At 38.2% G+C, this 17,194-nt stretch overlaps 1 protein-coding gene across 10 annotated transcripts in view; it reads left to right on the top strand.

The window, feature by feature from the left end:
* Nucleotides 1–17,194, top strand: part of RUFY3 (RUN and FYVE domain containing 3) — an 80,474-nt gene that overhangs the window by 30,523 nt on the left and 32,757 nt on the right. For 2 of the 10 annotated variants that reach the window (XM_042936229.1, XM_042936233.1), the window contains exon 2: nucleotides 2,916–2,969. The exons of the other annotated variants lie outside the window; for them this stretch is intronic. In XM_042936229.1, coding sequence (XP_042792163.1) covers nucleotides 2,916–2,969 — 54 coding nt within the window. The remainder of the gene's footprint in view (nucleotides 1–2,915; nucleotides 2,970–17,194) is intronic. 10 annotated transcript variants of the gene reach the window in all.

Below are 17,194 nucleotides of genomic sequence, written 5' to 3'. Positions count from 1 at the left end.
GGGAGAACAACTTTAGAAGGAGAAAACACGCCTTTTATCTTTCAGGGGAGGAGGGCTCTTTTAAATTGATTCCATCACCCTGATACTCAGAACTTTTTTGTTTTAAAAACAAAACAGAAAATATGTCTGGTCAGAGTAGACTGGGAAACTTGTAGATGGGACATGGAAGGGGAAAGTCAGAGAGGTCCCTTGTACTCACCAACCATTCCTACCTAGAAATTCACTTTCCAGAGCTCTTCTGTGCACGAATCTCAGAGGATCTTTATATTTCATTTCGATAATTAGGTACTTTTATTTTATTAGGTGACAAATATAGTTTCTAGGTGAAGAAAATGAAGGATAAATGGTAACATTCACCTTGCTGACTTTCACAAGGTCAGCATAGGAAGTCTGTAAACTAATGTGATGGTTAAGAGTACATTCTTATTGGGGCGCCTGGGTGGTTCGGTCGGTAGGCGTCGACTCCAGCTCCGGTGATGATCTGGCAGTTCGTGAGTTTAAGCCCTGCATCGGGCTCTGTGCTGACAGCTCACAGCCTGGAGCCTGCTTCAGATTCTGTCTCTCCCTCGCTCTCTGCCCCTCCCCTGTTCACACTCTGTCTCTCTCTCTCAAAAATAAACAAACATTAAAAAAAAAGTTTTTTTAAGAAGTACATTCTTATAAACCTATAATCCTACGTAATATAAATCTGTAGCATATTGTTAGGATATTGAAAGTGATATATGGAAATATATCTATATGTAATGTATTTTAGCACTAATTTACTATAAAATAATAGTAACTAGCACTTATATTATGCTTTTTCTATATGAAACACGAAGTGCTTTGCACACACATATACACAATTGCAGAATCCAAAAACGCTGTGAAAAACAAGAGCATTTTTCATAAATTCGCCTGAATTCATTTGGTGCTAAGACATGACCTGAATTTATTTGAGGTTATTTATAGTCTTTATTTATCCTATTTAATTTGAACATTCATTTATTTCCTGCAGAAATATTAATGTGCTTGATTGTGAAGTGCTGCCCCGGAGCCTGCTAGTTCTGCATGGTTTTGTGGGGGGTCTTGGGCCTCAGTATTTACCATTTTGCCTTTCTAAAATTAAAAAAATAATCTGAATTTCAAAATATATTTGGCCGGAAAATATTAACATGAAGGACTTGGCGTGTGTTACTCGTTTGCTCCTCACAACAGTGTTGTCAGATAGGTACTGTTCTTGTCCCTGTTTTCCAGAATGAGGAAACTGAGGAAAGAGACATGAAGTACAGGGACAAGGTCATAGGGCGAGTAGGGGTGGAGCTGGGATGCCAGCCCCAGTGATCCTGAGTCTGCTCTCAGAACTGTGCTCTCCTGCCTCCCTTTGTAAGGTGACTTCCTTGGGATGTTGATGCAAGTTAGGGATTTAATCCTATTTGCCTGTGCCCTACATCTGCGCTTGGTTTTCTAATTATTAATTTCTAGACTTTTTAATCGGGAAACAGTACAAGTGTAAAAGGTTACAGATACTTGCATTCTTCTTACATTGCCTGTCCCCATGTCTGGCCTAGCCAACAATCTATCTATATATAGTTTTCAAAAATTGCTACTTTAATCACATATCAACATATTATCATAATCACAACATCACAATATCAACATAATCACATATTACATCCTCATCCGCTTCCCTGTTTTCTGAATTTAAACTGAAATTTTTTACATACCTGTATGTTTTTTGCACATCTTTGTAGGATAAGTGATCATATATTTATTTATTTAACTAGAATGTGCCCTTACAGCCCACTTGAATAACCACTATACCACAGCAGAGCTAGAAATTAACCAGTTGAATTGAAGAATTACAGTGATGATATAATAAACAAGTGAAAAAGCAGGACAAATGATAAATTCCTTTCCTAAATGGTGATTCCCACTTGTTGCTACAGATCCTGTGCTGGTTTCTGTGATACATTTTTCAAGACGGAAGGCTTATCGTGCCCATTTTCATTTTTGTTATGCTTCATCCTCTGAGAATGTCCCTTTATTTGCTGCATATTTACACACACAAAATTCACCTGATTTTGTGAGTTTGAATATGAATATTGCAGGTGTGTACAATATAATAGCTTCAGAATTACTGAACGATGAAGCTGGTGTACTTTTTGAAAAATTTCTATAGGTTCTCTTATTTCCAAAGTCATCTTACAGCTTTAAGACACAGAAGTACCTATTATATTTGTAATCTTCGCATTCTTTCCTGTCCTTCTCCCTCACATGGAATATTCTGTGTACAGGAATATTGAATTTATAGAAAAAGGAGAGAGTACTATACTTTTAACTGAAGGCACATCTGTATTGAATTATAAATGATTTATTTTGTCTGTCTTCAAAGCAGCATCTTTTCCTTTATTTTTGGTTTGGGGAAGAACTGTATGGGTGGAGGGTTTTGAGAGAGGTATTTGGACTTTTCTTCGGTTATTTTAAGAAAAGTCACTAGTTTGTATCATATTTGGCCTGATTCTAAAAAGCATTCCACATATTTTCCAGCTCCACTGAAGTGGTCAAAACAAACGTTGAATGAGGCCAATGTGTGCGCTTAAAATACAAAGAGCCTAATCTTGCTTTTCAGTGGAAAAAAAATCTGTTATTTTTTATGGGATATGAATCCTTGTTTCCTTTTGTTAGAAACTTTGAAATGATTTTAGCTTTGAAACAAATTTAATAGTCGTAGTCGATGCCTCTGCTTAGAGTCCTACCCCTTCTCAGGAGTATTTCCAGCCGTTTTCACTGTTAATCTCTGGGTTAAGCTGAAAGAATTCTAGGAAATCTCCCTTTCAGTTATCCTTTTGAAACCTTGTTTTTAATAGCACTTTTCTTTCTTGGCTTGCATGACATTTTATCTTTCTTTTCCTTTCTTTTTGCCGTTTGCAAAGACTCTTGGGAGGATTTGACAGATTTGGTGGAGCAAATGCGCGATGATACAGAAGGTGCGTGCCACACCAACATCTTTCAGCTTTTTTTCCTTTCTTTTCTTTCTTTATTTCTTTCTTTTTTATTTTTTTATTAATCTCTAACCACCTTTTGATTGTTTTCCATAAGCGAGACTGTCAGCTTTAGGTTTTATTTCCCATGGCAATAATTGGAGTAATAAAAATATTTGCTACATTTTCCATACAGGTACTTCATTTGTACAGGATTAGGGTTTTCAGAGTCTTGCACTTAAAATCTTTATCCTTGTGGTTCCAAGTAAAGCATATATGTTTATGCTGTTCCTTTAGGATATTTGTTAAATATCCTAATAATAAATGTTTTAAGGGGACTTTATTTCAAAATTATATCAAATTTTTCTAGGCTGTTTTTTCATTTGTTGGGAAGATGTAAACACATGTTTTTATCATTTGTGAAAAAATATATTTCTGTGAATTCCACAGTGGCCAAAAACAAACCAATCCCAGGAATCTGAAGTATCCAGTCTGGAATGTTGTTCTGATTTGTAGATTTCCATAACATGAAGCGCTTTCATCTTGGTCCCGTATTAGCATTACTTTCCAGTGGAATTACTTTCAAAAGTAGCACATATGCTCCAATATATGAAGTTTCCCTAAACCAATCGTTTCTTCTGAAATCGGCACCAAACTTTAGGGAGCTCAAGGTAATTTATACATTTTATAATAAAAATAGAAAAATTGAAGTTTGGCTCCACTGCACTCTGTCATTTACATTCTCCCACTTTGCCTGGGCACTAAACGTCCCCCAGCTTCAGCACACACTCTCCTAGCACACACAGGAGACTGGCCCTGCGCAGACTGGCCTTTTCATTGCCTGTGCCTGAGTGCCTTGAGTGCCTTGAGTGCCGTCAGCCTCCTCTCCTGCCTTGTACCTGCAGCATTCCACCCGGAGCACTTAACTCCCCTTCTCCCTTACCTGCCCTGCGCCCCGCTGTGCTTGGGGCACCGCCCTCTAGCCTAGATGCGTGCTCCAGGAAGGAAGTGCTCCTTGACAGCTGTGGCCCACGTTCATTTCTCCATTCACTCAAGTTCTTCAGAACTTGGAGCTTAAGGCTTTTTACTTGTTCTCTCCTTTTTGTGTTTATCGTCCTAGTTCAAGTGTAATATCCTTGAACAGAGGTTGTCTTAAACTTCTTGGTGTCCATGTGAGATCTAGGGTGGTACTGTACTCAGTCCATTTGGTCACACCAGACAAGACTAAGGCATTCTGTCTCTACTGATGCCCAGTAGTTTCTTCTTCACTTTACTTTAAATGAGTAAATTATTATGAGTTTCACCTCATTTCCCACAGTCAAACTATGTCTTTATTCCATCTTTTAATATAACCAGTTACATATAATTCGATGAAAAAGCAAATCAGTATTACCTAGTTGATTGACAGTTCACAGACAACGAAAAACAAAGAGGAGGGTGTTGATTCATTCAGTGAGTAGCGTTTACTATTATGTTAGTTGCTATTACTATTATTTACCAGGCACCACACAGGTATGAGGTTTCGATTCCTTTAATAGACTAGGTACTAAAAAAAAAAAAATGCTGCATACTTCTTCCCTAGGAGTCAACCTGACAAAATTCCATTTCTTTAATACAGTGTACTACTGAAAGAATCAAGCCTACTGTGAGAGTCAGCCTCCTCTTTTTCATCTTGTTTTTGCGGGAATTTTTGTGAATGATTGCCACAGGTGAAATCAGAAAGGGAAATGAGGTGAATTGTAACAGTATAGCACATAAAAAGCCCAGAAGATGTGAACTGTCTCAATACTTTGATGATAGTAGTAAATTACCAGTCATGTAGTGTATGGTAATGTTGGTCAAGAACGTATTTACAGAAAAGTCTATCTGGAATGGAGTTTAAAAAAAAAATGACAATCAGAATGGTGGAAGGGAAGGGGCTTTACTCATTAACTTTTTTGAGTCATTCATCCCTGTCTTTTTTATTATCATTTTCTACTTCTCTTGCCTCATTTCAGTTATGTAAAATGCTAGAGTTTTACTATGTTATTACATAACAAGAGTTTTTATAAAAGTGCTTGTTACAAGAATAAACATGAGTTAAAGAGTATTACCCACATGTAACAGAGTTAGCAACTCAGAGCCTGGGGTGGGTTCTGGTTTCAGATCTGAGAAAGCTGAGATGTATGTAGATCTTTTCAGGAGACCTTTACCGCTGAACTGTTTCAATTCTGTCTCTTATCTGTTATTATGGATGTGTCATAACAGTTGACTTTTTAATAGATGAAGTGTTAACAGTGGCCTCCAGCCTCCTGAAAATTTGCTTTTTAACATAACAAACTCTAGGAGGTTGCAGATTAGAACTATTAGCTTTTGGGTTTTGTTTTGTTTTAAATTTTGTCAAGATTGAAGTTTCTTCTGGCAAACTGATTTCTTACAGTAATGGTTGTTGGTTTTACATTCAGTGTGTCTGTCACTCCTGTCTAACAGAATATGAAATGTCTTCTGAGGATGAAAATGTATCTTGCTTACAACACTGATCAATCATCTGGCATCCCATCTCATTATATACTATTAATTTGTGTCTAAAAGTTTGGAAACTCACGAAAAAATTATGAAGATTAAATGAAATAATAAAAGCGGATAATTTACTATCTTTAGTTTCTCAAATATTAAATTCCTTTCTGTACTCATTACCAGCCTCTTAAATGGATTCAGTGAATTTGCAGTTGTCCAGGTTATTGCCCATCTATCTGAGCATTGAAATAGTTGGGATGTTACTTGAATTAGGGAAATGATACACCTTTGTGAAATACTATTTGATCAAGATTGCTTACTGGTTCCTTGACATTTTCTTTTGGGTTAAGACTTAATGTCCGCCATCGTGAAAAATGGAAGGAACATATCTAAGAGATATTCTTAGCATGTAACGCTGTGTCACATAGTCATTGAGTAAAGGTTTATTTTAAATAAAATTGTTGCACTTATATTTATGGAAAACCATAATAATTTTAATCACTAACAATGTTTTATTCTTAGCATGTCCCAAGCATTTCTAAATATTTAAAACATACTAATTTGTTTAGTCTTCAAAACCCTAGTATTGTTTTATAAATGAGGAAAGTGAGGCCTATCCCATGAAGAAAATTGCCAGGTGGAATACTGCTCAGCAATAAAAAGGAACAAGCTATTGATACACCCAACAACTTGGATGGATATAAGGAATTATGCTGAGTGGGGAAAAAAACGCCAATTTAAAAAGTTACATACTGTGTGATTACGTTTATATAATATTCTTGAAATGACAAAAGTATAAAAGTGGAAAATAGTAGTTGCCAAGGGTTAGGAGAGGGTAGGGGGCTGGAGGAAAGTGAGTTTGGCTTTAAAAGGGCAAGATGAGGGATCCTTGTGTTGATGGCAACGTTGTGTGTCTTAACTGTGATTGAATATGAGTATTCTGGTTATGATAATGTACTCTAGTTTTTGCAAAGTGTTACATTTGGGGGAACTAGGTTAAGGGTACACACAACCACTACAATTTTTAGAATTGCATGTGAATCAACAATTATCTCAAAAAAAAGTGCAGAGAAAAAAGAGATAAACTTGCCCAGGATCGCACAGGGTAGAATTCAACTAGAGTTCAAACTCCCACAGGCTCACTCCAAAGCTTGTGCCCTTGACCACTACACCAGAGTTCAAACCTATTTGACTTAAAACCCACTGTAAAAATATGTTTTCATCAAAACTCAGTACATACATCATTTATTTGTATGTACCTAGAACATGACCTCTAGAACATGTATCAATACATGACCTTACTATGGTGAGACATAGTAAATCAATTTTATACTCCACTAAGGAGTGTGACCTTTAGTTTGAAAGTTGCTGTAGGTACTAAGCTCTAAGAAGGAGAGCTCTTCCTGAAATGGCTCTATTTTAGATTCTGTTTCCTGCATACAATTATTGTCATCCTCCAAAGGCTGGGCAACTAACCCTTTATCCTTCTGTTTCTGTATAAACCATCTCCTCTGGTGAAAGCATCTAATAATTGCCACTATTATCCCTATGCTATTGATTATCCAACCTCAAACTTTAATTTGTATTTACAGCTATGTGGTGAAAAAATATGTTGAGAATACTTCCACATAAATGTCCTTTACCATATCTGAAACCAACCTGATTTTACCCCCAAATAGTTACTCAGTTTTTTCATTTTCATTTCCAGTCTCACGGGGCAAAAACTTTGGCTGTTCGTGACTGTTCTGTTTCCTTAACTGGTACAGTCCTTCATGGTAGGCAGTTTTGGTCCTCTTCCCCCCGCCCAAATTCACTGTGCATAATCCTCTCAGACTCATCATCTTCAAAGTTTTGATTACACCACCTCTCTGCTCAAAACCTAGAGTGGTTCTCATTACCTGTTTCATTACCTGTCTGCTTTTAGAGACCTCTGTCACCTGACTGCCTTTCCCGTGCTTGCCAGCTCTCCCCATGCCATTCCGATTCTCTTTACCTCATTTCACACACCCATTCCCACCTTTTGGAATGCATTCTTCCGTGTTTTCTGTGATTTCACCTTGAGGGTCTTCCTCAAATCCTACAGTATTTAGTGGTGTCTCATTTGGAACACAGGTGTACAGTATTCCCGGCATTAACCTAAAGATCGAGATTATTCCAGGTTTTTGGTCAGGTCTGGAGTTTACCCTACTTACAAGCTGAAAAATTAGTCTAATTCTGTTCTTAGATACTGGCAAAAGATACAAGACTCCTAGTGGGAGACAAAGGACTTTATTACTCATAATGCTGCAAACAGCCTGAACATCAGCATACTGGTGTCTTGCACAAAAGTCCCACCTAGTAGACACCGTAAGGCTCAACACGATGCTCTGCATGTGGTGGGTGGGTGTTGCAGCTGAGGAACACTGACTTTGGAGAACCCATTGCTTTTATAGGAAGCAGTAAGAAAGCCTCACCTCTCATGACTATCAGCTGCATAAACAGCCCTGACAGATGACCCAGATAAAAGAGTGGTCAAGGTCTTGTTGCAGTCTTTTTTTTTTTTTTTTTTTTTTAATTTTTTTTTTTTTTAACGCTTATTTATTTTTGAGACAGAGAGAGAGCATGAGCAGGGGAGGGTCAGAGAGAGAGGGAGACACAGAATCTGAAACGGGCTCCAGGCTCTGAGCTGTCAGCACAGAGCCCGACGCGGGGCTCAAACTCACGGACCGTGAGATCATGACCTGAGCCGAAGTCGGCCGCTTAACCGACTGAGCCACCCAGGTGCCCCGGTCTTGTTGCAGTCTTGATACAACCCAGTAAAGATGTGTAATGGCACAAGAGGGCCAAGGAGGATTGTCTCTCCCAACATTTTACAGGTAAAATATAAAGAAATGAGAAATTTCCCCAGTGTCAGGGAATGTGAGAAATGGAGATCTAACTCTTCTAGATCAGAGCTCTAGCTGTCCTAAGTCACAGTGGTGCCCTCAACATTTAAACTATTTCTATGGAATAAGCTGAGCAAAGCAAGGAACTTTTGGGTTTGTACTTATCTCCTAAATTTCTTATGTTGCCTCAAAACAGAGACGACTGACTGTTGTCCTAACTTATAAATGTTCCCGGAAATTTTCTAGGTATTCTTCTGTGGTGTTGAGTTCGGGAAGCTCCCAAAACAAAAATTGATTATATTATGATATGGGAGCCTAATGAAGAAGAAACCAGTGCATTTTCATAGGAAACTCTTGGAAAAGAGTGTATGTAAATGGACATCTTTTAAACATTAAAGATAGTGGATGCCTAAAAGAAAAACACTTTTCCTTTACTGCTCACACTACTTCTGACACCAATTATGCGGGGGATTTTCCCACACCAACCAATTCGCTAGCATCAGTTCAATTCTGACACCATCTACCTGGAGTTAGTGCAGACTCCATGGGTTAGGAGGTTACTCCTACAAGGTGCCCCCTCATTTCAGATGCTAATTGCTAGGCCAGGTTATCACCTCTGCTTCTGACCAACTAGGTCTAAATCAGAGGTTCTTGTGACCCTCTCATAAAGTTTGATAATTTGCCAGAATGGCTCAGGCCTCAGGAAGAGAGTTTACTTGCTAGATTATGGTGTATTACAAAAGAATACAACTCAGGGACAGCCAGGTGGAAGAGGTGCATAGGGCTAAGTGTGTGGGAAGGAGCGCAGAGGTTCCATACTCTCTCTGGGTGCTTCACCCTCCTAGCACCTCAGTGTGTCCACCAACCCAGTGGCTGTCTCATCCCTTTTGGTTAGGATTTTTATGCAAGTTTCATTATATAGGCCTGATTGATTAAATTATTGGTCATTGATGACTGAACTCAATCTTCAGCCCCTCTCCCCTCCCTGGAGTTGGGGGGTGGGGCACAGCTGAAACTTCCAACCCTTTAATCACATGGCTATTGCTCCTGGGTAACCAGCCCCCATCCTTAGGGACTTTCCAAAAATGCTTCTTTTACCCTTAACTCTGGAGCTATTTCAGGAGTCAGGGACAAAAACCACATATAACAAAAGATGTTTCTATGGCTCTTATCACTTAGGAAATTTTAAGGGTTTTAGGAGCTCTTTGTTCAGGATATACATATAAAGTTCACAATGCCTTATCAAGAATGAGTGATAGTATATAAAAGAATGGTTTGGAAACATTAAATCACCAAATAAGATCATTCAGTTCAGTATTAATGCCAATCAGAAGGGGGTTTTGGTTATTTTCAGAGATGGGAAAACAGTATAGAGGTAGTCTTCTCATTGCAGGTTGGCAGTTAAACCTTGACCTGAAGCAAAAGAAAACAGAACCTCTTTTTTATTTTTAATTATGGAAGTTTTCAACTACATAGAGTAATGAAGCCTAAAGTTGCCATCACCCAGCTTTAATAATTGTCAATATTTGCTGATCTTATTTCATCAATTTCCATATTTTTGTTCCTGGAGTACTTACAACCCCCAACTTATGACTTTTTTACTTTATGGTGGTGTGAAAGGGATATTCATTCAGTAGAAACCATACTTCACATTGTGAATTTTCACCTTTTCCCAAGCTTTCCCATGACGGTGGGCAATAGCAGAGAAATGTGGCTCCCAGTCAAGCCATGCAGTCACAAGGTAAACATCTGATACACTTAAAACCATCCTGTGCCATACAGCCATTCATTTTTCACTCTCAGTACAGTATTTAATAAATGACATGGGGTATTCAACACTTTGTGATAAAATAGGCTTTTGTTAGATGATTTTGCCCACCTCTAGGCTAATGTGACTGAGTATGTTTAAGGTAGGCTAGGTCTGTTAAAGGTTAGGTGTTAATTTATGATATTTTCAATGGAAAATGCATTGGTTGGGATGTAACCCCATCGTATCTTGAAGAAGATCTGTATTTTTTATTTTTATTTTAAAAATTTTTTTTTAACATTTATTTATTTTTGAGGGACAGAGACAGAGCATGAGCGGGGGAGGTGCAGAGAGCGAGGGAGACAGAATCCAAAGCAGGCTTCAGGCTCTGAGCTGTCAGCAGAGCTGACATTGAGCCCGATGCGGGGCTCAAACCCATTAACCATGAGATCATGACCCAAGCTGAAGTCAGATGCTCAACCGACTGAGCCACTCAGGTGCCCCAGAAGATCTGCATTTTAAAGAAAACTCCAAACAGTATTCCTTACCACTTGTAAGCACTTCGATATTAACAATAATTTCTTAATAGTACCTACTATTTATTCAGCTCATTTTCAAAGGTTGCTTGTCTTAAATGTCTCTTTTTAATTGGTTTATTCAAATCAGGATCCATACATAATATACATTATTATATATCTTAAGTCTCTAGTGTTTTTATTTTTTAATTTTTTAATACTGCTATTATCTTCCTAATTTTATTTATTTGTTTGTTTTTTCTTTCCAAGTTGCTACTTAAATTCTTGTTTGTTAACATAGAGTGTAACAGTAAGTTTCAGGTGAAGAATTTAGTGACTCATCACTTACATACAGCACCCCGTGCTCATCAAAACAAGTTTTCTCCTTAGTACCCATTACCTATTTAACTCATCCCCCTGCCCCCCTCCCCTCCAGCAAGTTTCTAGTTTTTTGAAAGAACTGCCTTATTGAGATATAATTCACATACCATAAGAGTCACCACTCTCAGCTGTATCATTTAGTAGTTACTATATTTATAAAGTTGTACCTCCATCACGACTACCGGAATATTCTCATCACCCTATACAAGACCAGTGCTGAGCTACTGAGCCTTCTCCTTCTCATCACCCTACAAAAAAAAAAACCCTATACATATCTATTACCATTGAGTTCCTATCCCTCTTTCCCCCAGGTCCTGGCAACTACTCACCCACTTTCTGTTTCTATAGATTTGCCTGTTCTGGACATTTCATGTGAATGGTCATTAAACATGGGGCCTTTAGTGCCTGGCTTCTTACATTCAGCATGGTGTTTTCAAGGTTCATACATAACATGGCATGTATCAGTACCTCATTCCTTTTTATTGCTGTGAATGACATTTCATTGAACATACCACATTTTATTTCTCCATTCATCAATTGATGGACATTTGTACTATTTCCATGTTTAGACTATTATGAGTAAAGTTGCTATGAACATGCAACTTTATATGTTTTATATGGACATGTGTTTTCCCTTCTTTTGGTTATACACCTAAAAGGGGAATTGCTGGGTCATATTGTTGAGTATGGTTTAACCTTTGGGGAACTGCCAGACTGTTTTCCAAAGCAGCTGTACCATTTTACATTCCTGCCAATAGTGAACTAGGGTTCCAATTTCTCCACGTTCTTGTCAACACTTGTTATTTTCCTTTAAAAAAAATTTTTTTTGATTACATCCATCTTAGTGAATGTGAAGTGGTATCTCATTGTGTTTTTGATTTTCATTTTCCCAATGAGCATTATTTCATGTACTTGTTTGCCATTTATATGTATATCTTCTCTGAAAAAAATGTTCAAATCCTTTGCCCATTCTTTTTTACTGGGTTGTCTTTTGTTGAATTGTAAGAGTTCTTTGTATATTCTAGATATTGGATATAATGTGATTTTTTTCTCCCATTCTGTAGGCTCTCTTTTCACTTTTTAATGATGTCCTTTGAAGCACAAATTTTTTTAATTTTTATAAAATCCAGTTGTTTGTTTTTTCTGTTGCTGTGCTTTTGGAGTCATTTATTATTTTTTTTTAGTATTTACTTATTTTTTTGAGAGAGAGAGAGCAAGAGCGAGCACAAGTGGGGAAGGGGCAGAGAGAGAGACACACAGAATGTGAGGCAGGCTCCAGGCTCTGAGCTATGAGCACAGAGCCCAATGTGGGACTCAAACCCTTGAACCATGAGATCGTGACCTGAGCCAAAGTCGGACGCTTAACCGACTGAGCCACACAGGTGCCCCACTTTTGGTGTCATTTAAAAAACCATTTGGTCGGGGCGCCTGGGTGGCGCAGTCGGTTAAGCGTCCGACTTCAGCCAGGTCACGATCTCGCGGTCCGTGAGTTCGAGCCCCGCGTCGGGCTCTGGGCTGATGGCTCGGAGCCTGGAGCCTGTTTCCGATTCTGTGTCTCCCTCTCTCTCTGCCCCTCCCCCGTTCATGCTCTGTCTCTCTCTGTCCCAAAAATAAATAAAAAATGTTGGAAAAAAAAATTAAAAAAAAAAAAAAAAAAAAAAAAACCATTTGGTCATGTTGTATAATCCTTTTTATATGTTGCTAGATTTGGTTTGTAAGTACTTTGTTGAGGGTTTTGCATCTATATTCATAAGAGGTATTTATTAATCTATAGTTTTTTTATATATAGTTGCCTGATTTTGATCTAAGGTAATAATTGGTTTCATAGAATGAAATGGGAAATGTTCCATCTTCCAGTTTTTTAGAATTGTTTATGAAGGGTTATTTTCATTCTTTATTTTTTTGAATGTCTGATAGATTTCAATAATGAAGCCCTCTGGTTCCAGCTTCTTCTCTGTGGGATTTTTTTTTTCTTGTTTTGTTTTGTTTTTAAAGAGAGAGAGAGAGAGAGCAGGGGAGAAGGGCAAAGGAAGATAGAGAGTGCCCATGTTGAGACTGATGTGAGGCTTGATTCCACGACCCTGGGATCATGACCTGAGCCGAAATCAAGACTCAGATGCTCAATTGACTAAGCCACCGAGGCACCTCTGTGGGATGTTTTTTTTACTGACAAATTCCGTATCTTTACCTGTTATGGATTTTCTGTTTCTTAAGTCAGTTTTGGTGATCTGTATCTTTGTTAGAAATTGTTCATTTTGTCTAGGTTGTCTAATATTTTGGCATACAGTTGTCAGTAGTATTCCCTTCCAATCCTTTTTGTTTCTGTAAGGTCAACAATAATGTCTCCTCTTCATTCCTCAGTTTAGCAATTTAAGTCTTCTCTCTTTTTCTATTGGTCAATCAAGCTAAATATTTGTCAGTTGTTGATCTTATCAAAGAACCAACTTCAGGTTTCATTGATTTTCTCAGTACTTTAATGTGCTGTTTATTTCTGTTCTAATCTTTTATTACCCCTTCTTCCTGGGGCTTTCCACTGGTATATGTGTTTACTGGTTGCCCTTTGAGGAAGCTTCTGTGAAATCATGGAATTAAGTTATGCTAGAGCTGGAAGAGTCATGTAGGTCAGTGCCTTGTCAAACTTTAATGCATATATAGATCACCTCGGGTCGAGTTAAAGTGCAGAACCTGATTCAGTGGTACCATTGGAGCCTAAGGCCTCCCATTTCCAAAAGCGTCCAGGTGATGCCAATTTTGATGCCAGGGCTACATGTGCAGTGGCAAGGATCTAGTTCATTTGGTATCAGGGTCATTTGTGGGGTTTTCCAAAACCTGTTTTTTCTCTCCATTCCAGAGTTAATAATATACTCCCCCGACCCCTTGAAAATTGGTGCTGCAGGGAGTCATTAGGATCGATATGGGTGTGTGTTGTTTCCACCAGATAAAAGAATTACTGAACAAGCTTAACCCTCATTTCACAGATGAGGATATTGAAGCCCCAAAGAAATGAGACTCCTTGCCTGGTGTCATAAGTTAATTGGTACAAAGAAGTGATTAATATCAAACAGATTAAGAGTAGTGGGTGGATATAGTGTTCCTGATAATAAGGATGGATTTTAGTGAAGCACATCTTTGATTACGCTATTACCAAGGAAAGGTAGCAATAAGGATAAACAAATTTGTTGTTAAATTTTCTTGACTAACGTCTTTAAGATTTCAACCAGACAAAATGTTACTCAAGTGTACTTCCTCTTTATTACTCGAGTAGAATTTTATATGGTATTTGGAATGGCATTAAGGAGAATAGATAGATATGGGTACATAGATAATCTAAGGGTCCTAAGACTCTTGATTATTTTTACATTTTTGAAAAGATTTTTTTAATGTTTTTATTTATTTTTGAGAGAGAGAGAGAAAGAGACAGAGCATGAGTGGGGGAGGGGCAGAGAGAGAGAAAGATGGAGACACAGAATGTGAAGCAGGCTCCAGGCTCTGAGCCGTCAGCACAGAGCCCGACCTGGGCCTGGAACCATGAGATCATGACCTGAGCTGAAGTTGGACATTTAACCGACTCAGCCACCCTAAAAAGATTTTATTTCTAAGTTAATCTCTACACCCAGCATGGGGTTCAAACTTACAACCCGGAGATCAAGAGTTGCATGCTCTACCGACAGAGCCAACCAGACACCCCATCTATTGATTATTTTTTTAATACTATTTAGGTTTACTTATTTATTTGGAGAACTTATTTATTAAAGTGAGCGAGGGGAGGGACAGAGAGAATCCCAAACAGACCCCACGCTGTCAGCGCAGAGCCCAACATGGGGTTGGAACAAACCATGAGATCATGACCTGAACTGAAACCAAGAGTTGGACGCTTAACTGACTGAGCCACCCAGGTACCCCATCTATTGATTATTTTTAAATGAGGATTGAGTCAAAGTTCATGATTCTCAAGTGTCATTAGAATAGTCAAATTGTGTTTTATTATAAGATCTTCTAGTGCTTTCAGTAATTTGTTCACTATCAAGGACTAGCAATTCTATGCCCAGTTTTTAAGAAATAGTACAGGGGTACCTGGGTGGCTCAGTTGGTTGAGTGTCTGTCTAGCTCAGGTCATGATTTCGCGGTTCGTGGGTTTGAGCCCTGCATTGGGCTTGCTGCTGTCAGTGCGGAGCCCGCTTTGGATCCTCTGTCCCCTTCTCTCTCTGCCCCTCCCCCACTTGCGTGCTCTCTGAAAAATAAATAAAACACTTAAAAAATAATAATAAATACGTTAAAAAAAGGAATATTACAGAAAAGGTTGAAAATAGATTTATTTAGGAATTATTGGCCTTCAAACATTGTGAACACAGTAAGCTTTCCTCTCTATATCTTTGTTATTTTGTCGTTTTTAATCTCATGTTAATGTTCTTAGGTATCTTTTGAAAATCTCTGTATGGCAACTTTTGTTTCTCATATAGTCTAAATTTTTGATCTGTCAAATAACCAGGAAATTCTAAAGAGTAACTGCTTGTGTTACATACAAATTATTCCCAACTTACCCAGAATTGGGTACAATATAACATACTTAATATTAATATATGTTAAGTATAACTTAATTTTCTTCAATTATTCTTAAAATATTTCAAGATTTCTCCGTATGAACATTAGTCATTTCACTAAAGAGATGGAATGGGGTCTTGGTCAGATGATGGGTTTGCAGAACAGTGTGACTCAGTGTCACTCTTAGTTATGTGACTTTGGATTCACTTTTGTCATCACTATTAACTAAATGAGCCTCATTACTCTGTAAAGTTCATTAATATTTCCTCATATAGAAATTAGCAGTCTTGAAGACCTATAATAAACATACACATATTCTTGAAAGAACTTTGGTTTGAAAATCAATTAATATAGTTGATTATTGTAACTATAGTCATTTCTGTAGTTTCTTTAGTCCACTGCTCCTGGTGTGTTCCCCACCATGGTGCTTTGTACCCCTACCCATCTATTCACCAAAACTAGAAAATTACTCTCCATTCTTCCTCCTCCTCCTCTCACATCTAAGTGGTCATCAAGTCCTGAAATCCTGACATTCTACCCCTAGAACAGCCCCCAAAGCTAATTAATTCCCTCTTCTCCCCACAGCTCCGACGGCTCTTCCCTTATTGTTTCTCTCCCCAACTATTGCAGGAGACCCTTACTTGCTCCACAGCGTTGAGTTCTAACACCCTTCCAGTTTGTCTTCCATGTGGCTGTGACAATGGCTTCTCTAAAATTCATATCTGTGGGGCGCCTAGCTGGTTCAGGCGGAAGAGCATGTGACTCTTGATCTTGGGGTCATGAGTTCAAGCCCCGTGTTGGGTGTACAGATTACTTAAATAAATAAAACTTTAACAAATAAATAAGATTCAAATCTGTGACATCACACCTCTCATTAAACTCTTTACTGATAAAGTAAAATCCATACTCCTTAACAAAGATCCTTAGCAGTCTCTCTTTTACCTATTTCCCTCATCTCATTTCACAGCATTTACTCATATGTACCATAAACTGTGGCACTTTTTCCATTTTGTTTTTCTTAGTGTGCCAAGTTCTTTTCATTCTTCAGTGCCTTTGCCCCAGCTGTTCCTTCCATTCTGCTCCCTTCCCAGCTCTTTGCCAAACCAATGTCTTTCTGTCCTTTAAGACTGAACTCAATTGGGGTGCCTGGGTGTCTCAGTCGGTTGAGCTTCCGACTTCGGCTCAGGTCATGATCTCACACTCTGTGAGTTCGAGCCCCGCGTCGGGCTCTGTGCTGACAGCTCAGAGCCTGGAGCCTGCTTCAGATTCTGTGTCTCCCTCTCTCTCTGCCCCTCCGCCATTCATGCTCTGTCTCTCTCTGTCTCAAAAATAAATAAACATTAAAAAAAAAGAATTTAAAAAAAAAAGACTGAACTCAAAAGTCTCACCCTCTGTTACTGATGTGTATGGCACCTAATAATGTCTGTATATTAATTTTGTACACTGTTACCTTAATGAATTATATTTTTTTGCATATTTTGTTTGTTTGATTTTCTGGGTGTAGAATCAGAACGTGTGAGAGGAGTAATGTTTGACCCACTCTTTCACAGGTTGTATGTCTCCAATTTGTTTATCTTCTTTAATTGCATTCTTTCACCTTCAGTACAGTGTTCAGAATTAGCCATGTTAATATGTATTTCTTAATTTTCTTAAAATGCTACAGAGTGACTAAAAACATTTTATTAG

The sequence above is a fragment of the Panthera leo genome, chromosome B1 (genome assembly GCF_018350215.1).
Source record: "Panthera leo isolate Ple1 chromosome B1, P.leo_Ple1_pat1.1, whole genome shotgun sequence".
Lineage (NCBI taxonomy): Eukaryota > Metazoa > Chordata > Mammalia > Carnivora > Felidae > Panthera > Panthera leo.
Note: the sequence above shows the minus strand (reverse complement) of the source record. Positions and strands in the feature narration are given on the sequence as shown.